This window comes from Antennarius striatus, chromosome 22 (assembly GCF_040054535.1).
Source record: "Antennarius striatus isolate MH-2024 chromosome 22, ASM4005453v1, whole genome shotgun sequence".
In the NCBI taxonomy this organism is placed as follows: Eukaryota; Metazoa; Chordata; class Actinopteri; order Lophiiformes; family Antennariidae; genus Antennarius; species Antennarius striatus.
The window spans coordinates 1666064-1686188 of NC_090797.1; the positions used below are offsets into that span (position 1 = coordinate 1666064).

At 45.8% G+C, this 20125-nt stretch overlaps 2 protein-coding genes across 5 annotated transcripts; one reads left to right on the forward strand and one right to left on the reverse strand.

The window, feature by feature from the left end:
• Window positions 1-8144: 8144 nt before the first annotated feature.
• On the forward strand, window positions 8145-13082 carry cdkn1d (cyclin-dependent kinase inhibitor 1D). Of its 2 annotated transcripts, none has more exons than XM_068307400.1 (3): window positions 8145-8309; window positions 9915-10381; window positions 10905-13082. In XM_068307400.1, exons 2-3 carry the CDS (start codon window positions 9925-9927, stop codon window positions 10961-10963), a joined length of 516 nt encoding a protein of 171 aa, XP_068163501.1. In that variant the 5' UTR covers window positions 8145-8309; window positions 9915-9924; the 3' UTR covers window positions 10964-13082. The 2 variants fall into 2 exon arrangements, with proteins under 2 accessions (XP_068163501.1, XP_068163500.1); XM_068307399.1 differs by lacking the exon at window positions 8145-8309 and adding an exon at window positions 8581-8720.
• Window positions 13083-13493: 411 nt separating this feature from the next.
• On the reverse strand, window positions 13494-19255 carry slc37a3 (solute carrier family 37 member 3). 3 transcript variants are annotated; one of them, XM_068306792.1, is made up of 14 exons: window positions 19209-19255; window positions 17738-17898; window positions 17136-17241; window positions 16969-17061; window positions 16608-16691; window positions 16379-16524; window positions 16200-16296; window positions 16039-16123; window positions 15768-15964; window positions 15552-15693; window positions 15363-15464; window positions 14883-15082; window positions 14697-14762; window positions 13494-14620 (listed from the first exon to the last, which is right to left on the reverse strand). In XM_068306792.1, the coding sequence occupies exons 2-14, from the start codon at window positions 17812-17814 to the stop codon at window positions 14528-14530; spliced, it is 1488 nt and encodes a 495-aa protein (XP_068162893.1). In that variant the 5' UTR covers window positions 17815-17898; window positions 19209-19255; the 3' UTR covers window positions 13494-14527. The 3 variants fall into 3 exon arrangements, with proteins under 3 accessions (XP_068162893.1, XP_068162894.1, XP_068162895.1); XM_068306793.1 differs by lacking the exon at window positions 19209-19255 and adding an exon at window positions 18012-18176; XM_068306794.1 differs by lacking the exon at window positions 19209-19255 and adding an exon at window positions 18095-18115.
• Between the last annotated feature and the right edge of the window lie 870 nt (window positions 19256-20125).

Consider the following 20125-nt stretch of genomic DNA (forward strand, 5'->3'; position numbering starts at 1 on the left):
AGCTGGAGAGGCGCCTCAAGCCGGGTATGACTGGAGTGAATTCGAACTGTACAAAAATAAATTATTATACCTCTCTAATTGGGTTGAGAAGCATAATAAACTAATTCAAATTTTTAATTTTAATGACAACTTTCGTTAAATTCATATTTTAAACACATGAACACATTCTACGTTCTGGAAGGACTTCAGCTGCTTCAGCATTCATGGACTCTACAAGTAGTTCTCTTTAAAAGGCAAACAAAGGTCGATGTTTTTTAATCTTCTTAACTGTTTTGTTAAAGTTCTTCATCCATAAATGTAAATACATTAAGCAAAGAGCCGCATTCAAACATTTTTATAAGAATATTTTAACATATATAAAATTAATTCATGGCTCACTGAACAAAAAGGCTTTAAAAACTTTAAATATTTGCATCAATTACAAATTATTTGAACGTCCGTAATGTTTTTACATGTTGCTCCTCTGCGGTGTTATACAATCATTCTTCTGTTTGTTTCGAAAATATTCAAAAAAGACGAGTGAATTCATGAGTTCCAACAGGAAGAGACGCAGTAGCTGCTTTCAGACACTAGATGGCGCATTGTCAACCTTTTTTACCGCATGAAAAAAAAACAACTCAGTCACAAAAGATTAAAAATATCAGAGCAAATAAACAAGAATAAAACAAAAATAGAAAAACAGTTATACCTCACCGTTCAAATGCAAATTTATTTTTAAAAAAAAACTAAAACTCAAATTAAAAACACGATTTTTTTTTTAAAATAAGATAACATAATTAAAAATAATTTCTATCATAACAATCAGGCACCATTAGTTAAAAAAACACTATAAACATTATTATAATCCCCCCTGGCAAGTAGAGAAATTAATGCTACTGGTGCTTGGACCACAAGGGAGGGTGGGGGGTAGTTCTAATTACCCCTGAGTCATTTAATCACAGGCAATTTTTTAGCAACAACTTTTTAGAGGGACCGGACTTCATCCATTATTTGCCCTCGGGGTAGTTTACATATACAGTTAAAATAAAGGGACCCAAATTTGACCCCCGGGGGACCCCACAAAGAGGGGCTAGAGGAGGATTGTACCCAGAATGAAGCCTGTGAGGCTCCTGGTGTCACGAGCAAACAGATGAGGTGTGTTTTACACATTTTCATGCTGACTGCAGCATCTTAGACCCTGATTCTATTCTGGTTTCTACTCTGGGTCTCCCCACAAAGAGGAAGTTCACTTTTTGACATTTAAACCCTCCCTCACGCTAACACACGAGAGGATTTCAATGTGCACCCCCCCCCCCACACACACACACCCCACCCCCTGCAAGGAGCACCACAGCTGGGACAACTTGACCCGTATTGTACCGGCGGAATGCTGGAGGCGGGGCGGTACCACCGCAACATGCAATGCCCCGTAGATGGGTTTGACGTATCCATTCGCCTGCACCACCAGGTAACCACACTGCTGGTCTGGAGGGTCGAGGGTGTGTTCTAAACTGTGTGTGTGTATTACACACACTCCAACGACCCACCTTCCTCCTATGCCAACCCTTTCAGTCACGACTCTCACTTTGCGGCTGAGAGGGGGCCCCCGGGTGCTTCCTGTTTCAGTCCTCGGTTCGCTCACACACTTTCACAAACACACTGACTCCCTGAAACCACCTGGAACGCGAACGATGCTAGCAGCTTGTGCAAAAAGGGGAAGCAGCGCGAGGACCCGTCGAAAGGTTACTCTGAGCCACAGAGGCCGTGTCTATTGAGGATCACTGTTCCAGATCACAGTTCGGAGATATGTAACCCCCCCCAAACACACTGGCTTCAGTCAGGAATGAAAGCACCGCGTCCCTCCCCAGCCTCATTAGAGCAACACTCACCTCCTTGTCCTGAGAGCTGAGATGTGAACAACCGGTTGAGTGAATCCCACAAAGGAGGCCAACGTGTGGAGCCATTCATGCAGAACATATTAAAACGGCAATTAATTAGCATTAAAGCTGCAAAAATAAAAGGTTTTATGAAAAATAGAGCAACACAAATCGACAAAATTATCGACTTATGTTTAAATAAAGCTCCAAAAAGAGACAAATTTAACTAGAACCAAAACAGTCACAAGACTCCAACATCCCGCGAAGGGTAGGTCAGGGTCCCCTGAAAGTAGTACCTGACAAGTGCATAGCTTTGACCTTTCAGGGTAGGTCAAAGGTAGATCAAAGCACTAGCTTTGACCATAGATCAAAGCTAGTGCATAGGTAGCTCAAAGCACTAGCTTTGATCTATGGTCTTACTCACACTGGCCAACTCCCTCGTTTTTCTATCTTATCCGGTTCCTGAGTGTACAAAAGTTGAAATTTGACCTTGACCTAGTTTTCTCAAGGTCAAGGTCATCATCTCATTTTCGTCCCCCTTGCTGCCTGAATAATGTGCTTTTTGTTTCATCTTTCTAACTGCAACGGTTGAGAAGATATATGGTGGACGAACTAACAGACGGACAAACCAACACTGACCATTACAACACCTCACCGCTTTGAAGCGGGATGGAATTAAACGAATCTGATTGGTCTTGAAATACGATCGTTCTTTATTCATTGTTTTCCTGATTGTGTCAAACAAACTCTTCATCACCTTATCTTCATCAAACAGACAACACAATTACCCACAATGCAAATGTGTAGCACCTTGTATTGAAGCCTGACTATCTTTTCCAACCCCCAAACCAAGACTTTAAGCTCTAGACGACATCATGACGACGTCAGTCAGGTGTTTCCTTCAGATCCTCCTCAGGAGGCACAAAAGTAGTTTTTACTGAGTGTGTGTGTGACTCTTTGAGCGTTAGCCGTCGTGTTAGCGTAGCATGTGAGGACGCCGTCTTGACGCCATATTTGCAGGTGAACCCAAAAAAAAATGTGAGAATACGAGTGAAGGAATGTCTGCAGGAGCTTTGACTGTAACCCAACTGTCATCTGAGTCACTTCAACTCCTACGCAAACGCGTTCAACTTCATGTCAGAGAGTAAAGTTAATCTTTCTGACAAATAAAATGAGCGACCTTTGGCCTCGGGATTTCTAAGCACACACGTTTCACCGATAAGGCTGATTGCTCAGGTGTCGAACAGATTGCACAGGGACGTCGGAATTTACGACATTTATATCTTGGGTTGGAGGCTCCACAAACACAAACACAAACAAACAGACACGAAAAAAGAAAATGTTATTTTCTTTCCTCGAAATCACACGTATGATCGCGCTCGCGCACGGCCCGTTGCTACGACAGCAGGCCCAGATGCAAACCAGATGTTCCCAAGAGGTAGATAAGGGGTGAAAAACAACATCAGCTGAAGTCCGCCACCTTTTCACCTCAGCTGCGTTGAGCAGAAACAGATGGGGGGGGGGGTGGCGTGTATTTCCTGGAGTCAAGAATGACTGAAAATGAGCATATAAAGGACTATTTTATGCCTGTTTTGGTCCGGATGAGCTCATTTGGCTCATTCTTTACACTGTTGGATATTTCTTGGCCCCCACTTTGACTTCCTGTCTCCTCCTGACATTGAACTCCTCTCAGAGTCGCCTCATTCAGCACCAAAACAAGCCCCCCCCCCTCCCCAAACCTCTCAGAAGCATAGGCAGGGACGAAAACAAAGGATCGATTTACACCCGCCTGGCCCCGCCCCCTTCACGCCCACAAACGCACACCCCCCTCAGCAGAAACTCTAAGACGACGATGGAAAAAGATCTACGTACGCAGATGACTCACGTTCTCAAAGTGGACTCCTGCAAAAAAAATACTATACCAGCACCCCCCCCCCCATTCATGACTGGCCCCTGAGGACCCCCCCTAAACAAACACAGCAAGTCAGGGTCTCCTTGGGCACATTTCATCTTAAACCCATTCACCCTGACGTCCTCGCTCCCCTGATGAAACCCTGACAATATCCAGCTGCTGCCTCACGTCCCTGCACCCCGAAACTCTCACACACACACACACACACACACACACACACACACACACACACACACACACACACACACACACACACACACACACACACGTAAAAAGAAGCTGGTTAGCGTTAGCCTGACAACCAACAACTTCCTGTCTAGTCCCGTCCTCCCGTCGCTGACTTCCTGCCGACATGACGCACCACGCGGTCCCAACCGTAAATCCTGCTGGCGTTTCGGTTCCGAGGTTCTTGCTGCCAGTGATCTGCAGCTTCCTGGAACCGCGTTCACATCCGATGTGAAACCGGTTCTAGTAGTGAAACCCGTTTCCGCCCAAACATATATTTGAGATTGAAGGAAAAATCAGTTGTTAACAACTTTTGGTGGGGGTTAGCTTTAGCTTTAGCTGCTCCCCAATCACCCCCACTTCCAACTGGAACACATAGTGTTTAATTATGGGTGGTGGGACGAGTGTGTGTGTGTGTGTGTGGGGGGGGGGTCACGCCAAAACACACAGAACCAAAGACAACAAGGAGGATTAGGAGTCTAATGATGAACAATGAAGCGACTGTACACGGATGATTGTCCACGGATGAAGTGGGACACCACCCTAATTGATCATTTTGTGTCCCAATGACAAGTTGGAGGAGTCGTGACCCCCCTCCCAGTGGCCGCCCGGCCCCCTAATGGGTAAAAATAGTTTGTGTGAGTCCTGAGATTACCGAAGTGAAGGGGGTGTGGAGGTCAGACGACGCCTTTAAGACGTCACTGAAGAAGATGAGAGACAATGAGGTCGGCCGACGCCTGTAGCAGAGTTTATGTAATAACAACAAAGACAAGGGTCGACCCCCCCCCAAACAATAGGAAAGAAACACCAACAGAAACGGATGAGGGAAGACAGAAACATGTTGTAAGAGGTGAAAGACCAGAGGCGGGTGTGATGTAATCAGGAGAGGCGCTCTGGAATTATAAATAAAGGTTTAAGAAAATATTTTATACGTTTTACGTTAAATATTAGTTTAAATAAGAAGAATGTGATCAAATCATGCAGCCAAAAATGTTTTGTCTGAAGTCACTGGGGTCCAGATACCTATAATAATAAATATTAAACAGTATAATATTAACTATTACGCTTGACTGTACAGCTGTTTTATCACCAACATAATACTCTTTACACGCATGTGTTCTCATCTATGTCAACATCTGTTAAATAATGAAACATATTTAAACTTTTAAATTGTATTCAAAAAAAGTAAATTGGCATATGTACAGTATGTATGTTACAAAACAGTTCACAAGAAGAACATGCTCAGTGTTTTACAGACTACATGAACTTCTGTGTGGACACCGTGGCCCCTGTCAGGACAGTCAGGTGTTACCCCAACAACAAACCATGGGTAACCAAGGAAGTCAAGGCTGTCCTGAACAGGAAGAAGCGGGCGTTCAGGAGCAAGAACGAGGAGGAGATGAGGAAGGCCCAGCAGGAAGTGAGACTCTGTCTAAGGGAGGCCAAGGAGGCGTACAGGAGGAAGCTGGAGAAGCAGCTGGGGTGCTACCAGGTGCCGAAGGTCTGGAATGGGATGAGAACCATCACCGGACACGGGAAAGGGCGCAGCACTGTGGAGGGGAATATTGAACGAGCGAATGAACTTAACAGCTTTTTCAATCGGTTCAGCTCCCCCACCACTCCCGGCTCCTCGTCCCAGGCCTCTCCTGGCCTACAGGCCTCTTCCGGTCCTGCAAACCGCTCCACTTATGCTCCCACCTCCTGTGCTTCCTCTCCTTCTACCCCTGCCACTTCTCCCGAGCCCACTCCAAGAGCTGCAAAGCTCAACGGACCCACCTCAACCACTGGACTTCCAACCTCGCCACAACCTCCTGCTCCCACCACGACGGAGACCATCATCACTGCAGACCTGGTGACAACAACACTGAGGAGGCTCCGACCCTATAAGGCGGCTGGACCAGATAAGGTCTCCCCAAGACTCCTCCTAGCCTAGTGCTTCGGAACTAGGGGACCCCCTGCAGCGATTGTTCAACCTCAGTCTGTGGCTGGGGAGGGTCCCGTCACTGTGGAAGACCTCCTGCATCGTCCCTGTACCCAAGAAAGGACGCCCTACTGAGCTCCACGACCACCGACCGGTCGCTCTTACCTCCCACGTAATGAAGACCCTGGAGCGACTGGTCCTGGAGCTCATGCGTCCACAGGTGCAGGGTGCTATGGACCCTCTCCAGTTCGCCTATCAGGCCAAGGTTGGGGTTGACGACGCTGTCTTGTACCTCCTCCACCGTGTGCTCTCCTACCTGGACGCCGGGGGCTGTGCCGTCAGGGTGCTCTTCTTTGACTTTTCGAGTGCCTTCAACACCATCCAGCCCCAGCTCCTGCAGGATAAACTGACCTCCATGGCTGTGGACCCCTACCTCGTGAGCTGGATTACGGACTACCTAACGGACAGACCCCAGTACGTCCGTATGGGGGACTGTTTGTCTTCTATGGTGACCAGCAGCACGGGGGCGCCACAGGGGACCGTTCTCTCCCCCATTCTCTTCACCCTCTACACATCGGCCTTCAAGCACAACTCTGATACATGCCACATACAGAAGTACTCCGATGACACTGCGATAGTGGCATGTATCCGGGAGGGTAATGAGGGGGGGTACAGGGCATTGGTGGCTGACTTCGTGGAGTGGTGCCAACAGAACCAGCTCCAGCTCAACGTCTCCAAGACAAAGGAGATGGTTCTGGATTTCTGGCGGGCACCTCCCTCTCCACAGCCGGTGATCATCAAAGGCAGTGAGGTGGAGGTGGTAGAAAACTATAAGTACCTGGGACTGCAGCTAGACAGCAGACTGGACTGGTCACTTAACTCAAAGTTAAGGCTATCATGAACAACACCAGCCCCCCCACACACACACCACCTTCTCCCAGCAGAGAAGCACCTTCAGCGACAGACTGCTGTCACACAGCACCTCCACAGAGAGGCTGTGGTCCTCCTTCGTGCCCCGTGCCATCAGGGGGTACAATGACTCTGTCAGGAGGAGCGGGGGGGAGGGGAGAGGTCAGCACGGGGTTGAATGGATTTAATTTAATTTTATACTGTTTATATTTTAGTTATAGTTTAGTATATAAGTCCTGTTAGTGCTGCATGTGTCTGTTAGTGTAGTGTATGTCTTGTGGTATGTCCTGTGATGTCAGTGTTTCTTTTTCTCCTGGTGTTTTTCCAGTATTTATTCGTTATGTAATGCCTGAGCAGTGAATATGTACAATTTCCTCCTGGATTATTAATCTATCTATCGATCTATCTATTACATAACATCTGAAATCAAGGACTAACATTTATCCAATTTGCATGGTTTCATCCATAATAGCCCAAACTGCCTGGATCAATGTAAGCCTCGGTTGCCATGGGTAACCCCTGTCCTCCACATAAAAGCCATCAAATTGTTCAATTTCCCTGATGGAACCTCCTTCGGGGATCAATAAAGTTCTATTACGACTTTAAAGTTCAAAGAGATGAAAGTCCAGACATCAAAGTTCAAAGACATTAAAGCCTCCTGCAGCATAGTGGACATATAAGAGTGGATTAAAGGACACAGACTAGTCAGTTGTTACAAACCTTCACTCGACCTACAACCTACCTACTATCAGGTAAGAACACACATCCATGAGTCATGAATGATAGATGTTAGTTTGTCTTCAGGCTTTAACGTGCTGAAACAGTTAATCTACATGTACCTACACATTTATGGACTAAGGTTGCAGCACGATGCCAATAAGAGAATATCATTTATCAGATTTCCTCATCATTCATCTGCAACCCAGATAAATAATAATAATAGTAATCATGATAAGAAGGGAACGCGTTTCCCTTCTTATCATGATTACCTTCAGATGCTCAAATAAAGTTTTGTGGGAGAAAAAAAAGTTAAACTAAAAGGGAAAAAGATTCGAAAGAATCAGAACTTGACTGTTTCTCCCAGATAGGAGAACCTCCGAGGAGTAAAAACTGATTGAATTTCCAAGAGTTGAAAAAGTCAGTCAGACGTGAGTTGAAAACTTAACATGCGCGTAAAGTTTCCACCGTGAGCTCCTCTCTGGACGCATTTCTGTTCTGAGAAACGGTTCGAACGGTCACGTTGCAGCTCAACGTGACTGGAGATTGTGGGCAAGGTTCCAAAAACACACCGTGATGCAAGCACCACACGAGAATGTGTGTCACATTGGCAGGAGAAGGGAAACGGCCGCCATTACGGAGCTACTTGACCTACTTCTGGAGGGCGCGAATCGAGAAGTGGAGCAGAGGCGCACCGGAGGGCAACGAGCAGGAGGGAGGAGAACAGGAGCGCACTGACGGAGCAAAGTTTGAGCATTATTTTAACGGGGTAAGAAACTGTTTGCTAACATTTTAAAACTTTAAAAAACACAATTAAAAGTTTTTATTATTATTATTTTCTCTTCATCTTTTGCATTTCTGTAAATCTTTGTTTTTTGCGCGCTGCTGCAGCAGCGCGCCTGCGGCTCCTGTTGCGTTCACACTTTGCGATAAGGATGTTTACAAGCGCAACGACTGTTTTGATGGGGTGTCCCACGTGATCAACCCCCCCCCCCACTACTCTCTCCGCGCCTCCACCCCTCCCCTCACGACTCCTGAGCCCTTACACAAACAGGTCGTAGATAAAAACGGGACAGTACCGACCGCGGAACCGTTAAGATCGACGGAGCTGCGCGTAATTTTGCGCTCGGAGCGGATTTTACAGGAACTTTTTTTTTTTTTTGCCGTCTTGACGCTGATGGTAAGACGCAGATGTTTGTGTTGTTGCGTGATCCGGGTTGATAAGTTTCTCCTCACGCCTGTCGGTTTGATTTGAGGAAGAATCGACGTGTTTATTAGTCGATAGAACTTATTAAAACACTTTTAGGTGTAAATATTTAATGTAAAAGCTGGGTTTCTATCGTTTCTGTTCCAAACGTGGGTGCGTAATTCTCGTGAAGTGTTTTGACAACACGCTGGTTGTTTGCGTCGCATCTCATTGACCCACATTCGCTCGGAATCCGACTGCGTCACGACGCTTTTATTCGATCTTAACTCCCTTTTTACGCAGCTTCCAAAGTGAAATCTGCGCTGCTGTTTGCTTTGATGTGTTGCGGGTGCGCAGATGATTGTTGCGTTGTTTTTGTTTGGGCAGTTTGAGTGACGTGCGGAGTGTTTTCCTCCGTGTTTTTTTCCTCCTCGGGGCCGCAGTGGAAATGTGATCCACGCACCGCGCCCACTCGCTCCTCTCGACGCAAACAACTTTCACTCCTGCTGGTGAGCAGAAGGAACTTTTGTTGGACTTGTGGAATGTTTCAGTTCTGACGCAGCTTTTCCGACCGGAATCTGCGTAAAATCAGCTTCACTTTTCATTGTTTTTCATTTAAAAAATACTTTTTTCCACGTATAAAGAAAATTTTATTTAATTTCTTTTTCCCCATTTTTTTTGGTGAGAGAAAATCAATTATCCTTTTATTTTTGATGGAACAAATTTTAAATATCACATTTTTAAATAAACCCAACTAGATGCTTTATTGCGGGGCTGGGGCCGGATTAACCCTTTCAAGCTGATTCAGTCGTTTTTTCCCCGATGAATCGGAGCAGCTGGGGAACATGGGAAACTCCTCTCCTTCTCTTCCCGACCCCCTGACCTCCCACGTTGACCCTTGACCTGCAGACACCGCAGCAGGTGGACGTCTGCCCCGCCCGACGGCGGCAGCTGTGGGTTTATTTGGTGTTTGTTTCGGGTACCTGTTGCTCTAATGACCCGGTAGATACGGGCGGGCACACGTGTGATCGCTCAAATAAAAGTTAGAAAGCGCCCCGGGAGGGCAGAAGTCGCTGGAGGGGGGGCTTTTAGGCACTTAATAGAAATACAATCCACATCACGCCTCATTGAGGCTCTGCAGTCCGATGCTCGACCTCTGACCTTTCTCTTCTCTGTGCTTTCTGACAGGGAAGTGACCATGGTTTCCCCATCAACTTCAGTAGAATCAACGATGGAGGCGACGCCCTCACACCTGGGGGGCATCGAGGCCTTGACGTTTAAGGCGGGGCCGGTGCGGCGGAACCTCTTCGGGCCCGTCGACCACCAGCAGCTGCAGCAGGACTTCCAGCGGCTGCTCTGCATGAGCGTGGAGGTGGCCAACAAGCGCTGGAACTTCAACTTCCAGAGCGAAACGCCAGGAGGCGGGTCCAACATCGAGTGGGAGGAGCTTAGCTGCCGCGATGTCCCCGCCTTCTACCGCAGCTGCACGGTCGGGTCGCCTCGGACGGACAGGAGATGGATGTCGTCTTCGTCGGGCGAGGGATCCCCAGCGGCCAGCAGCTCGTCGGGGTCCGGGGACGAGTACCTGGAGGTGACCGCTAGGGGGTGCTACCGAGTCAAACGGCAAGGGAAACGCAAGCAGTCTGCCATCACAGGTGAGCACAATACGGATAATTCTATATATATGGAAATATAAATAGAATTAAAAACATAATTATTTAATTACTTGTAATTAAATATAAATTACAATAAATTATAATTATCATAAATAATAATTTAGAATAAGTAATATAATTATTTATAAGACATAATTTATTATAAATAATATATTATTATTACATAAAGTAGTATTTATGTTCCAATGTTCACATCTGTTCTGTATCATGTGCTTTCAATTGCCTGTTGGGGACTAATAAAGTTTTTTGAATTTGGGCTCATTTGATGCCAATGTTAGCATCATGTTAGCCTAGCTTCGGATTAAGTTTCAAGCACATACCCAAATTTCAAACGCTGGAAAGCAAAATGTTGGTTGGGTGTGGCTGCAGCATGTTCCCTTTATGCTAAGCTAAACTAAGCTAACTTGTAATAACTTCATGCAAAATTCTCAAAAAACAAAACAAACTGCATCCACTAGCCGCCTAGCATAAACTAAATGCTAAATTTTCTTTTTTCCTCCAGATTTCTTCAAGGTGAAGAAGAGAAAGCTCCTCCATTACAAAGCATCTTCCCGACAGTAGAGAAGCGTCGGAAGTTCCACGAACGCGTCGCCTCACGGAGGAAGACGTCCGATTGGTTGTAAATATGTAGCAGTTTGTAAATCAGTCCACCAGCTCAAGAAGCACGGGCTAAAAAAAACTCAGACAACGCGTACCTTTGATTCTCAGCACAAGGAAGCTACCTTCATCCCACGTCAGACCCCAGAAATGCTCTATGTCGACGATGTTCAAATGTTCTTTATGTTCTAGATACTGTTTGCTTCAGCCGACTCTACTGTGAAATGAATCTGAATGCACTCTTAATAGAAAGCATTAAGAGGCCCATAGTGTTTGACCCCAGCCCCAGACGCGACTATTTCTGGCCTCAAATGTGCGATTGTACGTTAGAGTAATAATAATACGTGAAATGTGAGCATCTGTAATTTTTTTTCGATGCTTTTTGGTAAAAAAAACAACAAATTTGGGGTTGACTTGAGTTAGACTCGACAAGTCGCTCCTGTTTCCTCCACCGTTGCCAAAAATAGTCGCCATGAGTATTTTAAACATTTAAACATACTATATTTCATTTTTTGCTTTTGTATTAATTTGTATGATTTGCTGTAAAAATCTATTTCTTTCGGCGACAGAGAATAAGTTATTCTGATGCTGTTGTTTGCCATAATTTAGGATTTCCACCGTTTTCTTTAATGCTGTTTCCACGTTGTGGGTTTTAAACGTGCCTTTTTCATTCATGAAGGGAAAGAAGTTTTTTTTTTAATCACTGTTCTGCAGCCCAGAGGGTTAAAAACACTCGGTTCTGCTTTTGAGAATTTAAAAAAAAAAAAAAAAGTATATTTAAATGAAGAGCTGAGCAGCTTTGCATTCCTGTCGCCGTGCTGTTCCTTAAGCTAGCATAGCATTGTAAGTACATACGGATATTTTTGCGCACATGTTTTTAAAAAATTTTTTCCAAAATTTTTTCAGCCGGTTGTGAACATGTTTGGTGTGAACACGCCCGTATAAAGTCGTGGCAGCTGAGGTAGTTGAACCAAAAATCCGATCGCTTTCGCCGGTCGCTAGCTGAACGATTGATTATCGATCATATCCCGATTTTCAAACACTCTACTTGTGCCCCCCCCCCCCCCTTACCGACAGTCATTCCGGTTTGTAGGATAAAAAGCCATGAGCTGGACTGATCCACTCTCAACTACCTCATCAACGCCATTCAGTAAATTAGCTCAGGTCGTTAGCATCGGCGGGCTAACGAAGCGGCAGAAACAGGGCGGGTCAAGGTTCAGCCGACTGAAGGAGCCCCCTCTTTCATGAACCGACCCCCCCCCCCCCGGTTCGTGAAGAACCGGCGTGAAAGCGTCTCGTAATCGTGTCGTTTTTCCAGGCGATATTTCACACACCTAAAAATCGCAAACGGGCCTCTTTAGATCGGCTTCACTTCGTCAGGACGGTGTCTGTCTACCTGTGTGTGTGTGTGTGTGTGTGTGTGTGTGTGTGCATCCATCTACTCAGTGCATTTAAAAGCAAACTTTAAAGTCTATTAACTTATTTTTGAGTGTGTGTTGTTTGTCAAACAGGGATGTAATTTTGAATTCCCTATTTTTTTTGGCTATAACTGTTATTTCTGAAGCTATTTTATCTTTGCACTACTTTAAACATTGTTGACAAGAGAACTCGTTTTTATAGTTATTGTAATAAAGGATTATACAAAAACTCCTGGAGAAACTGAGGCAAATTAAGAATGATTTGTTTTTCCTCCAATCAGACGATAAACGTTTTTCTATTGGTTCTTCAAGTCTGTTTGAGGGAATTAAAGGAAAATAAATACAAATTTATCCGTCTCACTGGCCCCCCACCCAGCAAATTTAGGTTACCTGATTCTCCTGTTGCAGCTATATCAACATTTTCTTTTTACATTTGCATATGCATGAATGTATGATAATCTCTGTACACCATTCTAATGACTGTATTGTAATTGAATAGTTTCTGACTCGTCGCAGCGTTTAAGAAGTGTTAATGTACGGGATCAGAATTTTATTTGTTTTGAAAATGTTTGTATAGAAATATATTTCTGGGGTGTTGGTGCACTGTTGATTTTATAGTGTGTTCAGAAGTATTAAAATGTAATGAGATTGATATAAACACCAAACTCTGGGCTCAAGTTTGTCTTTAAACGTATGAAATGTGTGCTACATTTAACTACACATATATAAACATTCTACACTTAGCGACATATTTAATAATATACTATTAAATATAAGATTTAATCATAGGCCCCATTTAGCTCCATATTAGCTAAATTGCGATATAAATCTAATCATTAATAAATTTAACCATATGCTACACTTAACTACACATTTACAAACAGCTACACTTAATATTTTAGTAATTTTTTTTATTTAATTCAGTAATTCAATAGTTAACAATTATTTATCATAGGCTACATTTAACTAAACACTTAACAATTTTAATTAGCTTCCTACTTAATCCTAGGCTACAATTTTCCTCTTTTATCTCGACCAATTTGTATAAATTATTCAGTCCACATTTCACCATTTGCATAATGGAATTTCTGCATTTATTTAAAATGAAAATTTGCATTTACATGACTTAAAACATTTTTTTAAATAAAAGGAACAAGCAAAGAAACACCATAGAAAGAGTTAAACATTCCATACATTTATCACATCATAGATCACAGTTTGCGTTGCGAGTTTAAAAAGACACCCGAGGTTTGAGGACTTAATTCGCTCCGATACGCCTCGAACACCCCCGTTAGAGGTGAACGTTCTGTCGACACGTCTACACCTGGAAAATAGTGTTTGACAACATTTTCGTGGAAATAAGTGCAGCACAGATTCAAACGTGTCGCCAAAACGTTCCTCTGATGCCGCGTCAGCATGTTCTTTACATTTCAATGGGTTTGATGTGCAAACACGACGTGGTGGGATTTGGCCCGATTTGAGACGTAAACATTCCAGCGAGGAAATTAAAATAAAAAAGGAACATCGAGCAACAATAGTGTCAGTAGCCGAGGCGGAGGCATGCACACAATCAAGACGACCTCGTGTCGAAGCGTTACAGTACAGTTTGTGGCCATGATTGCCCCGAATGAGAAAAAAAAGGTGAAAGTCTCCAAAAAACCCAGCAGAGATTTGATTGGTTGATTTAAATTATAAGGCTTTATAATAAGAACTAAAAGTGCAGGATTCATTTTGTCAACTGGACAAAAATAAAACACAATAAATATCAAAAATCGATCTAAAGATCGCCAGGATAAAAGGCCCCCCCCCCCGCAAAAAAAATTAAGAGAATTGTACATTTTATAGAGATTTACATTCATTTAAATCCTAAATCCTAAAATATATACATGAGTTCATCCAGGTCCCTTAAAACGCCTTTTTTTTCCCATCAGGCACTTCAGCTCGACCCGCTAACACCTCGTACGAACAGGCAGACGCTCTGCCCGTTCACCAGGTTGTCGATAAAGTTTAACCGGTGGGTTTGAAACGTCATTCACCCCCGCCCCCTCGACTCACCTCTACAGGTGAGGGTTGAGGGTTTTATTTTGACGGGTTTTTGCGGGACGCCGCCTCACAGCTGGTGGCGTCTGGCTTGTCGTTCTCTCCAAATGTCTCGAACCTCCCTGACGAACAGAGGCGTGATGAAGACGATGCTGCCCCCTGTCTGCAAGAGGAAGACATGACAAGTGTGAGGTAGCCTCAAACGTCTCCAAACGGCGCTTTTCGGGAGGACGACTCACCATGATGATGAAGAAGTAGAAGACCCACATCCATCCCAGCTTACTCTGGATTAGGGACACCAAGTACTGAGGATGAGGAGGAGGATGAGGAGGAGGAAGAAGAACATCGGGTCAGTTTGTGGGTTGAATTTGTAACTTAGCATCTGATGTTCTTCTCGTTGCTAAACACAACCTCTTTCCTCTCACCTGTCCCGCCGCAGCGCCGATGCTCCCGGTTCCGTCCACTATCCCGGTGACGGTTGCCATGGCGTCCCGACTCCCCCTCAGAACTTCCTGTCGGCCCAGGTCGGCCGACACGGCGGAGGTGATCAGCCCCGCCGGGCCACCGGTGAGGAAGCCGGTGACGGCCAGCAGGACGGCGTTGATGACCTCGTCGTTAGGCGAGCCTGAGGAGGGCGGAGCAAGAGAGGGGGCGGGGCTTAGCACCTGTTTGGATATATTCATTCATGTATGATTGAAAACTTGGCTTTGAATAGCAGCTCAACCCGTTTATTCAAGCGACATTTGAATAACTGTGTTTCACCGGGCGGCTCCGCTCTCGGTTTCCCCTTCGGGAAATTTTCTTAAGCAAATATTTTGACTCAAAGGAGCACAGGCTTCGCCCCCTTGGCCATTTTTGAATTTTAAATGAACTTTTGGCGTTAAAGACCATGTTTCCTGACTCACGGCTGACTCCCACCAGCGCTCCGATGGCCAACAGCAGAGCGACGGTCAGGATGGGGGCTCTCTTCCCCATGATGTCCGAGATCAGACCCAGGACGGTTCCTCCTGAGGAAAAAAAACACAAAACGGAACGATGAGGGGAACGCGTTCCCACGTCCAACCGGGATCCGGAATCCGGGCGGCGCCACTCACCCAGGATCCCGCCCACGTCGTACCAGACGGACAGCCGGTCGGCGTCGGCCTCCTTCCAGCCGTAGTTGTTGCTCAGGTAGAACGGGAGCCAGAAGAAGAAGGAGTAGTTGACCAGTTTCAGACAGGCGTACGCCAGGGAGTACTGTTGGGACGGGGGTGGAGTCAACACGGCAGAAAGGTGTGAGTTCAGCTGTTCTGGGGGGGGCGGGGCCTCACCGGTAGGACTCCCGGCAGGCAGAAAGCCTGGCAGAAGCTGATGGCCTGAGGAGCCTGGGTCAGGGGTTCGTTCTGGTCGGCGCTACTCTGCCGGCTGTACACCTCCACCTCGTCTTCGTCGTCGCTGACCAGCGGCCGCCGGCTGTCCGAGTCCCTCTCCATCGAGTCGAGTCCGGTTTCTCCCCCCAAGTCCAGACCTGACACAGGAAACGCCAGCGTTCAGAGGTTAACCCCACCCCTACCTGTCTCTAAAAGTCTCCATCTTCCTCACCGATCTCCTTCGGGGAGGTGAGCAGGCCGAAGAACACCGCCACGCCGCCGGCCAGCTGCACCACCGATGTCAGCAGGAAGGCGTACTGGACAGAACACGAACGGTTAATCGGCGAGAACGTTCAGGGTTAAAGGTCATCGGGTCTCTGGGGGGGGGCTTACCTCATACCCGTACTTCAGCACGCTGGAAGCCAGGAATGCCCCCAGGATGTTCCCCACGGAGCCGCAGGCGCTCCAGAGGCCGAACACGAAGCCGCGCCTGGACGGAAAGAAAAGACCAGGACGTCAGGAGAGTCCTCAGGAAGTCTGGGATCCCCCTGGGGGGCGGTGCCGGCGCTCACCCGGTCTTGCCGAACCAGTTGGCCATGACGGCGACCACGCAGGGCCAGACGGCGGACTGCAGCAGGCCGTTCAGCGCCCACAGGAAGCAGTACAGGACCACGTTGTAGAGGTGGAGCCACTCGGTCAGGGTCCCAAACACGAACTCCTGCCGACGCGGACGGAGAAATGAAACGACCGCGTCCTGGTAGACGCATGCTAACACATGCTAACACGCTAACCGGTCCTCACCACCACGGCGGACCCCCACAGGCCGAAGCAGAGCATGTAGCGCAGGTTGACTCTGTCCCCGATCACCCCGCTGAGGTACAGACCCTGTGAGGAAACCAACACTTCCTGTTAGTAAACTCGTCCGAAAGGAGAAGAAAAATTCCCAGAATCCTTTGCAAACAGTCTGTCGAATCGTAAAGGAAATGCATAAATGTTTCATACGTTCACAAATATAAACGAAATATGAATTTCTCAAAAAACGACAGTGTGCCTTATAATCCAGTGTGCTTTATAATCCAGTGTGCCTAATAATCCAGTGTTCCTTATAGTGCGTAAACTACTGTAGTGGCCGGCGTGACCATCGGCGGCGTTCTCCACTCACCACTGCGTAGCTGAAGAGGAAGATGGAGTCCAGGACGCCCAGGAACAAGGTGGCCTGCTCCTCATCTTCAAACAGATGGTTGTTCTCCCACGTCTGCGGAGGACAGATCGTCACAAGCAGCCGATTTTAAAAAAGCGACGAACCATTTTCCGATCGGAGATCGGTACCTTTCCGGGGGACAGGCTGCCATTCTGTGGGAACGGCGTCCACTGGGCGGAGATGCTGACTTTCACGTTGCTGAAGGTCTTCCTGGACGAATGCAGCAGCACATAGCTGCAGGGACACGGGAGACGGCGTTTGAGACTCAAACAAACGACCCAGACTCACGATCGTCACACGCTGTTATTGCAATAAATTCACAGATATAAAGAGAAGGTTTAGCCGACGGCGACGCCTGAAGCAACTTCGTTCAGTGTCAGAAACAGGAAGTGAACGCTGTGTTTGTCGCCGCGTGTGACCCCAACCTGCTGCAGGACGCTTTGTTTTCCTCTTGATAAGAGCGTCCCAAGGGTCACATGACCCAAACTCAACTGTAAATCAAGATTAACGGCGCCAGCTTGAGTAAACACAAAAAAACCAACGTTAACCATTTATTTTGTCAGATCTGAATGGTGGTAAACCACAACGTGTTGCCTCGGGTTCCACCTGTGACCCAGGTTGGAGATGATGGGGTTTTGCAATAAAAATTAATGTGAAAATCAGGCTTCTAATCATGGAATTTATCGCCATGACGACTGATCCAGTGGCGAGTCGGATGAAGCGGATTTACCTAAAGAAGGTGAGGAGGAAGACGACCAGGTGATGGTGGGTGTACTGTGACAGGCAGCCACAGCAGGAAGGAGGCATCACAGGGACGGCGGCGACGGCGGAGGTCTTTGTGGGTGGGGTGGAGAGGGTGGGGTGGTCTCAGCCAGACGGAAATAGAGAAGCCTGGAAAAGAGGAAATCAGTGTTAAAGACGCCGCTGCCGCCGACGGCAAACCGAGATCCTAACGATACCAGATGTGGGAGAATCTTGTGCCACAAAAGCGGCGATGGATTTACCCCCGCCTACAAAACTGCCGCGCCGCTGTTTGCTCTCCAGGTTATCAACGCCAACGCACAGTCATCTCTTCAAGGAAACCAACCTGAACGGCGACGTGTTTCTCATAACCCAAAATATCCTGAAGGCACAAAACCAGACTGTCCACCAGAACCCCCCCACCCCTCCACTCCGAATCAGCTGACTGGTTCAGCCCCGGCTCACATCCGGTCTGCAGATCCAGTTTCTGCTTTTCTGCTTATGAGTCTAACAGTTTCTGTTACTCTGTGTGCCAAACACGCTCCTGGGTTTCTGGTGTGCAAACATGTTTATGCAAAACATATAAACGCTGGGTCCATGCAGGAGTGTGTGTCTATTTTTCTCATGACAAATTTTAATCATCCCGGAGGGAAGTTATAGCAGACTTAATGTGATTGAAATAAGAAGTGATTCACGCCCGGGCTGCAACACATAAGTTAGAGAATCCTCAAAGCCGTCTAGATCTGATTTAGGTGTAGTTTTAGATGGGCTAGGATTCCTCAGGAGCCATGTCTGGATATGCATGTTTGTAGATTAACCTCAATAAAGTCGTGTCAGGAAGGGATTTCATCATATAAACAACAGCTGATTTGCAAATCATAACCTTTTATGAGGGATGTTATTCAGAGTGTGAGTCAGTTTCAGAGACGACGACTATTTGGTGTTATATTTAAAAAAAAAAAAAAAAAGGTAATTGATTTTAGAAACAGATGAAAACGAGTCCTTTCTCTTCCACATTTCTCTAATTTAACCTGAAGAGCGGCTCCTGATGTCACGTGACCAGGAAATGAAACGATCGGACTGGAAACACGGACGCACATCCTCGTTTACATAACATCTATGATCCGAGTCGGATAAACGAATTTAATGCTGCGCTGTTCAGATTTAGTGTTTAAAAGAAATAATTTAACCTTTCGCAGATGTTATTTACGTTTTAAAATATCCCGACTAAAGATTATATTTATATTTTTTATCCCGATCTGGATGAACTGATTCCTCCGAGCCTCCGTAGATGACAACGTAGACCGTGTTACAGGATGACAAAAGCCGTTTCCACGCGTGACGCGCCCCTGTTTGTTGTTGTTTCCACGGTAGAAAAGTGTTTAAAAACGTCCACGAACGAACGGACGACAGGAACGATGTTAACAGAGAGAAACATTGAAAACAGACGGCAGTCCTACCTCCGGTTCGGTATCCACGGTGCTGTTTGCTTTGTGTGCTGTCTTCTTCTACGACTGATTTTCAGGTAGCAGCTCTCGTCCTTCTTGCTGCGCTGCTGCCACCTACCGGCCACAGGGTGTATGTTCGATTTATTAAAGTTCAGTGGATCGACCTGGATAAATCAGAACCTACATACATAGACATATATGTTCTATTATTGTTCTTATTATTCAAATAATTCAAAGAGTTTGTTAAAATAATCGCAAAATAATTCTTGCAGATTTTTCGGAACACAAAAAAACTTTTTTGATGATTTAAATGATTCAGGCAAGAAAAATAACGTCTGCACAAAAATGACAGGTATTTTAAGAGGGTGACAATATTGAAGAGTCGATGCCAAAACTTAGAAAATACAATTTCACTCATTATAGTTGAAATATTCAAGTGTGTGTGTGGGTGTTGAGATTAAACAAGTCATACATTCTGGGAATAGGGTTTCCAAATAAAATCAAAAACAAAAAGCAATCACAAAAAAAAAAATAATGACAGTTTTCTGAAAAATCTAGTTGTTTTGGAACACAGACCAGCCATTGCATAATCCATTTTATTAAGATGTGTCAAAAACAACATAAAACAAATATTTAAAAAAAGCTACCACAAATACTATGTTTACATGATGGATATAGCAGCAGATGGTTGAATACAAAGTGTTCAAAACTGCCAGAGGTTGAACTTCTATGAAACTATCGGCTCTTCAGGAGTCTGGCAGCGGAGGGGAAGAAAGTTTTTAAATCTGGATTCTTTTCGTGACGTCAGAACATTTGCTCTCTGGTTTTCTGGACATCTTTCCCAGGCTTTTTCCTCGGAACAATAAATCCCTCCCTCAATCCTCTAGTAATCCTCTCTTCCTCCCAAACTTTATCATTTAATTTGAAAT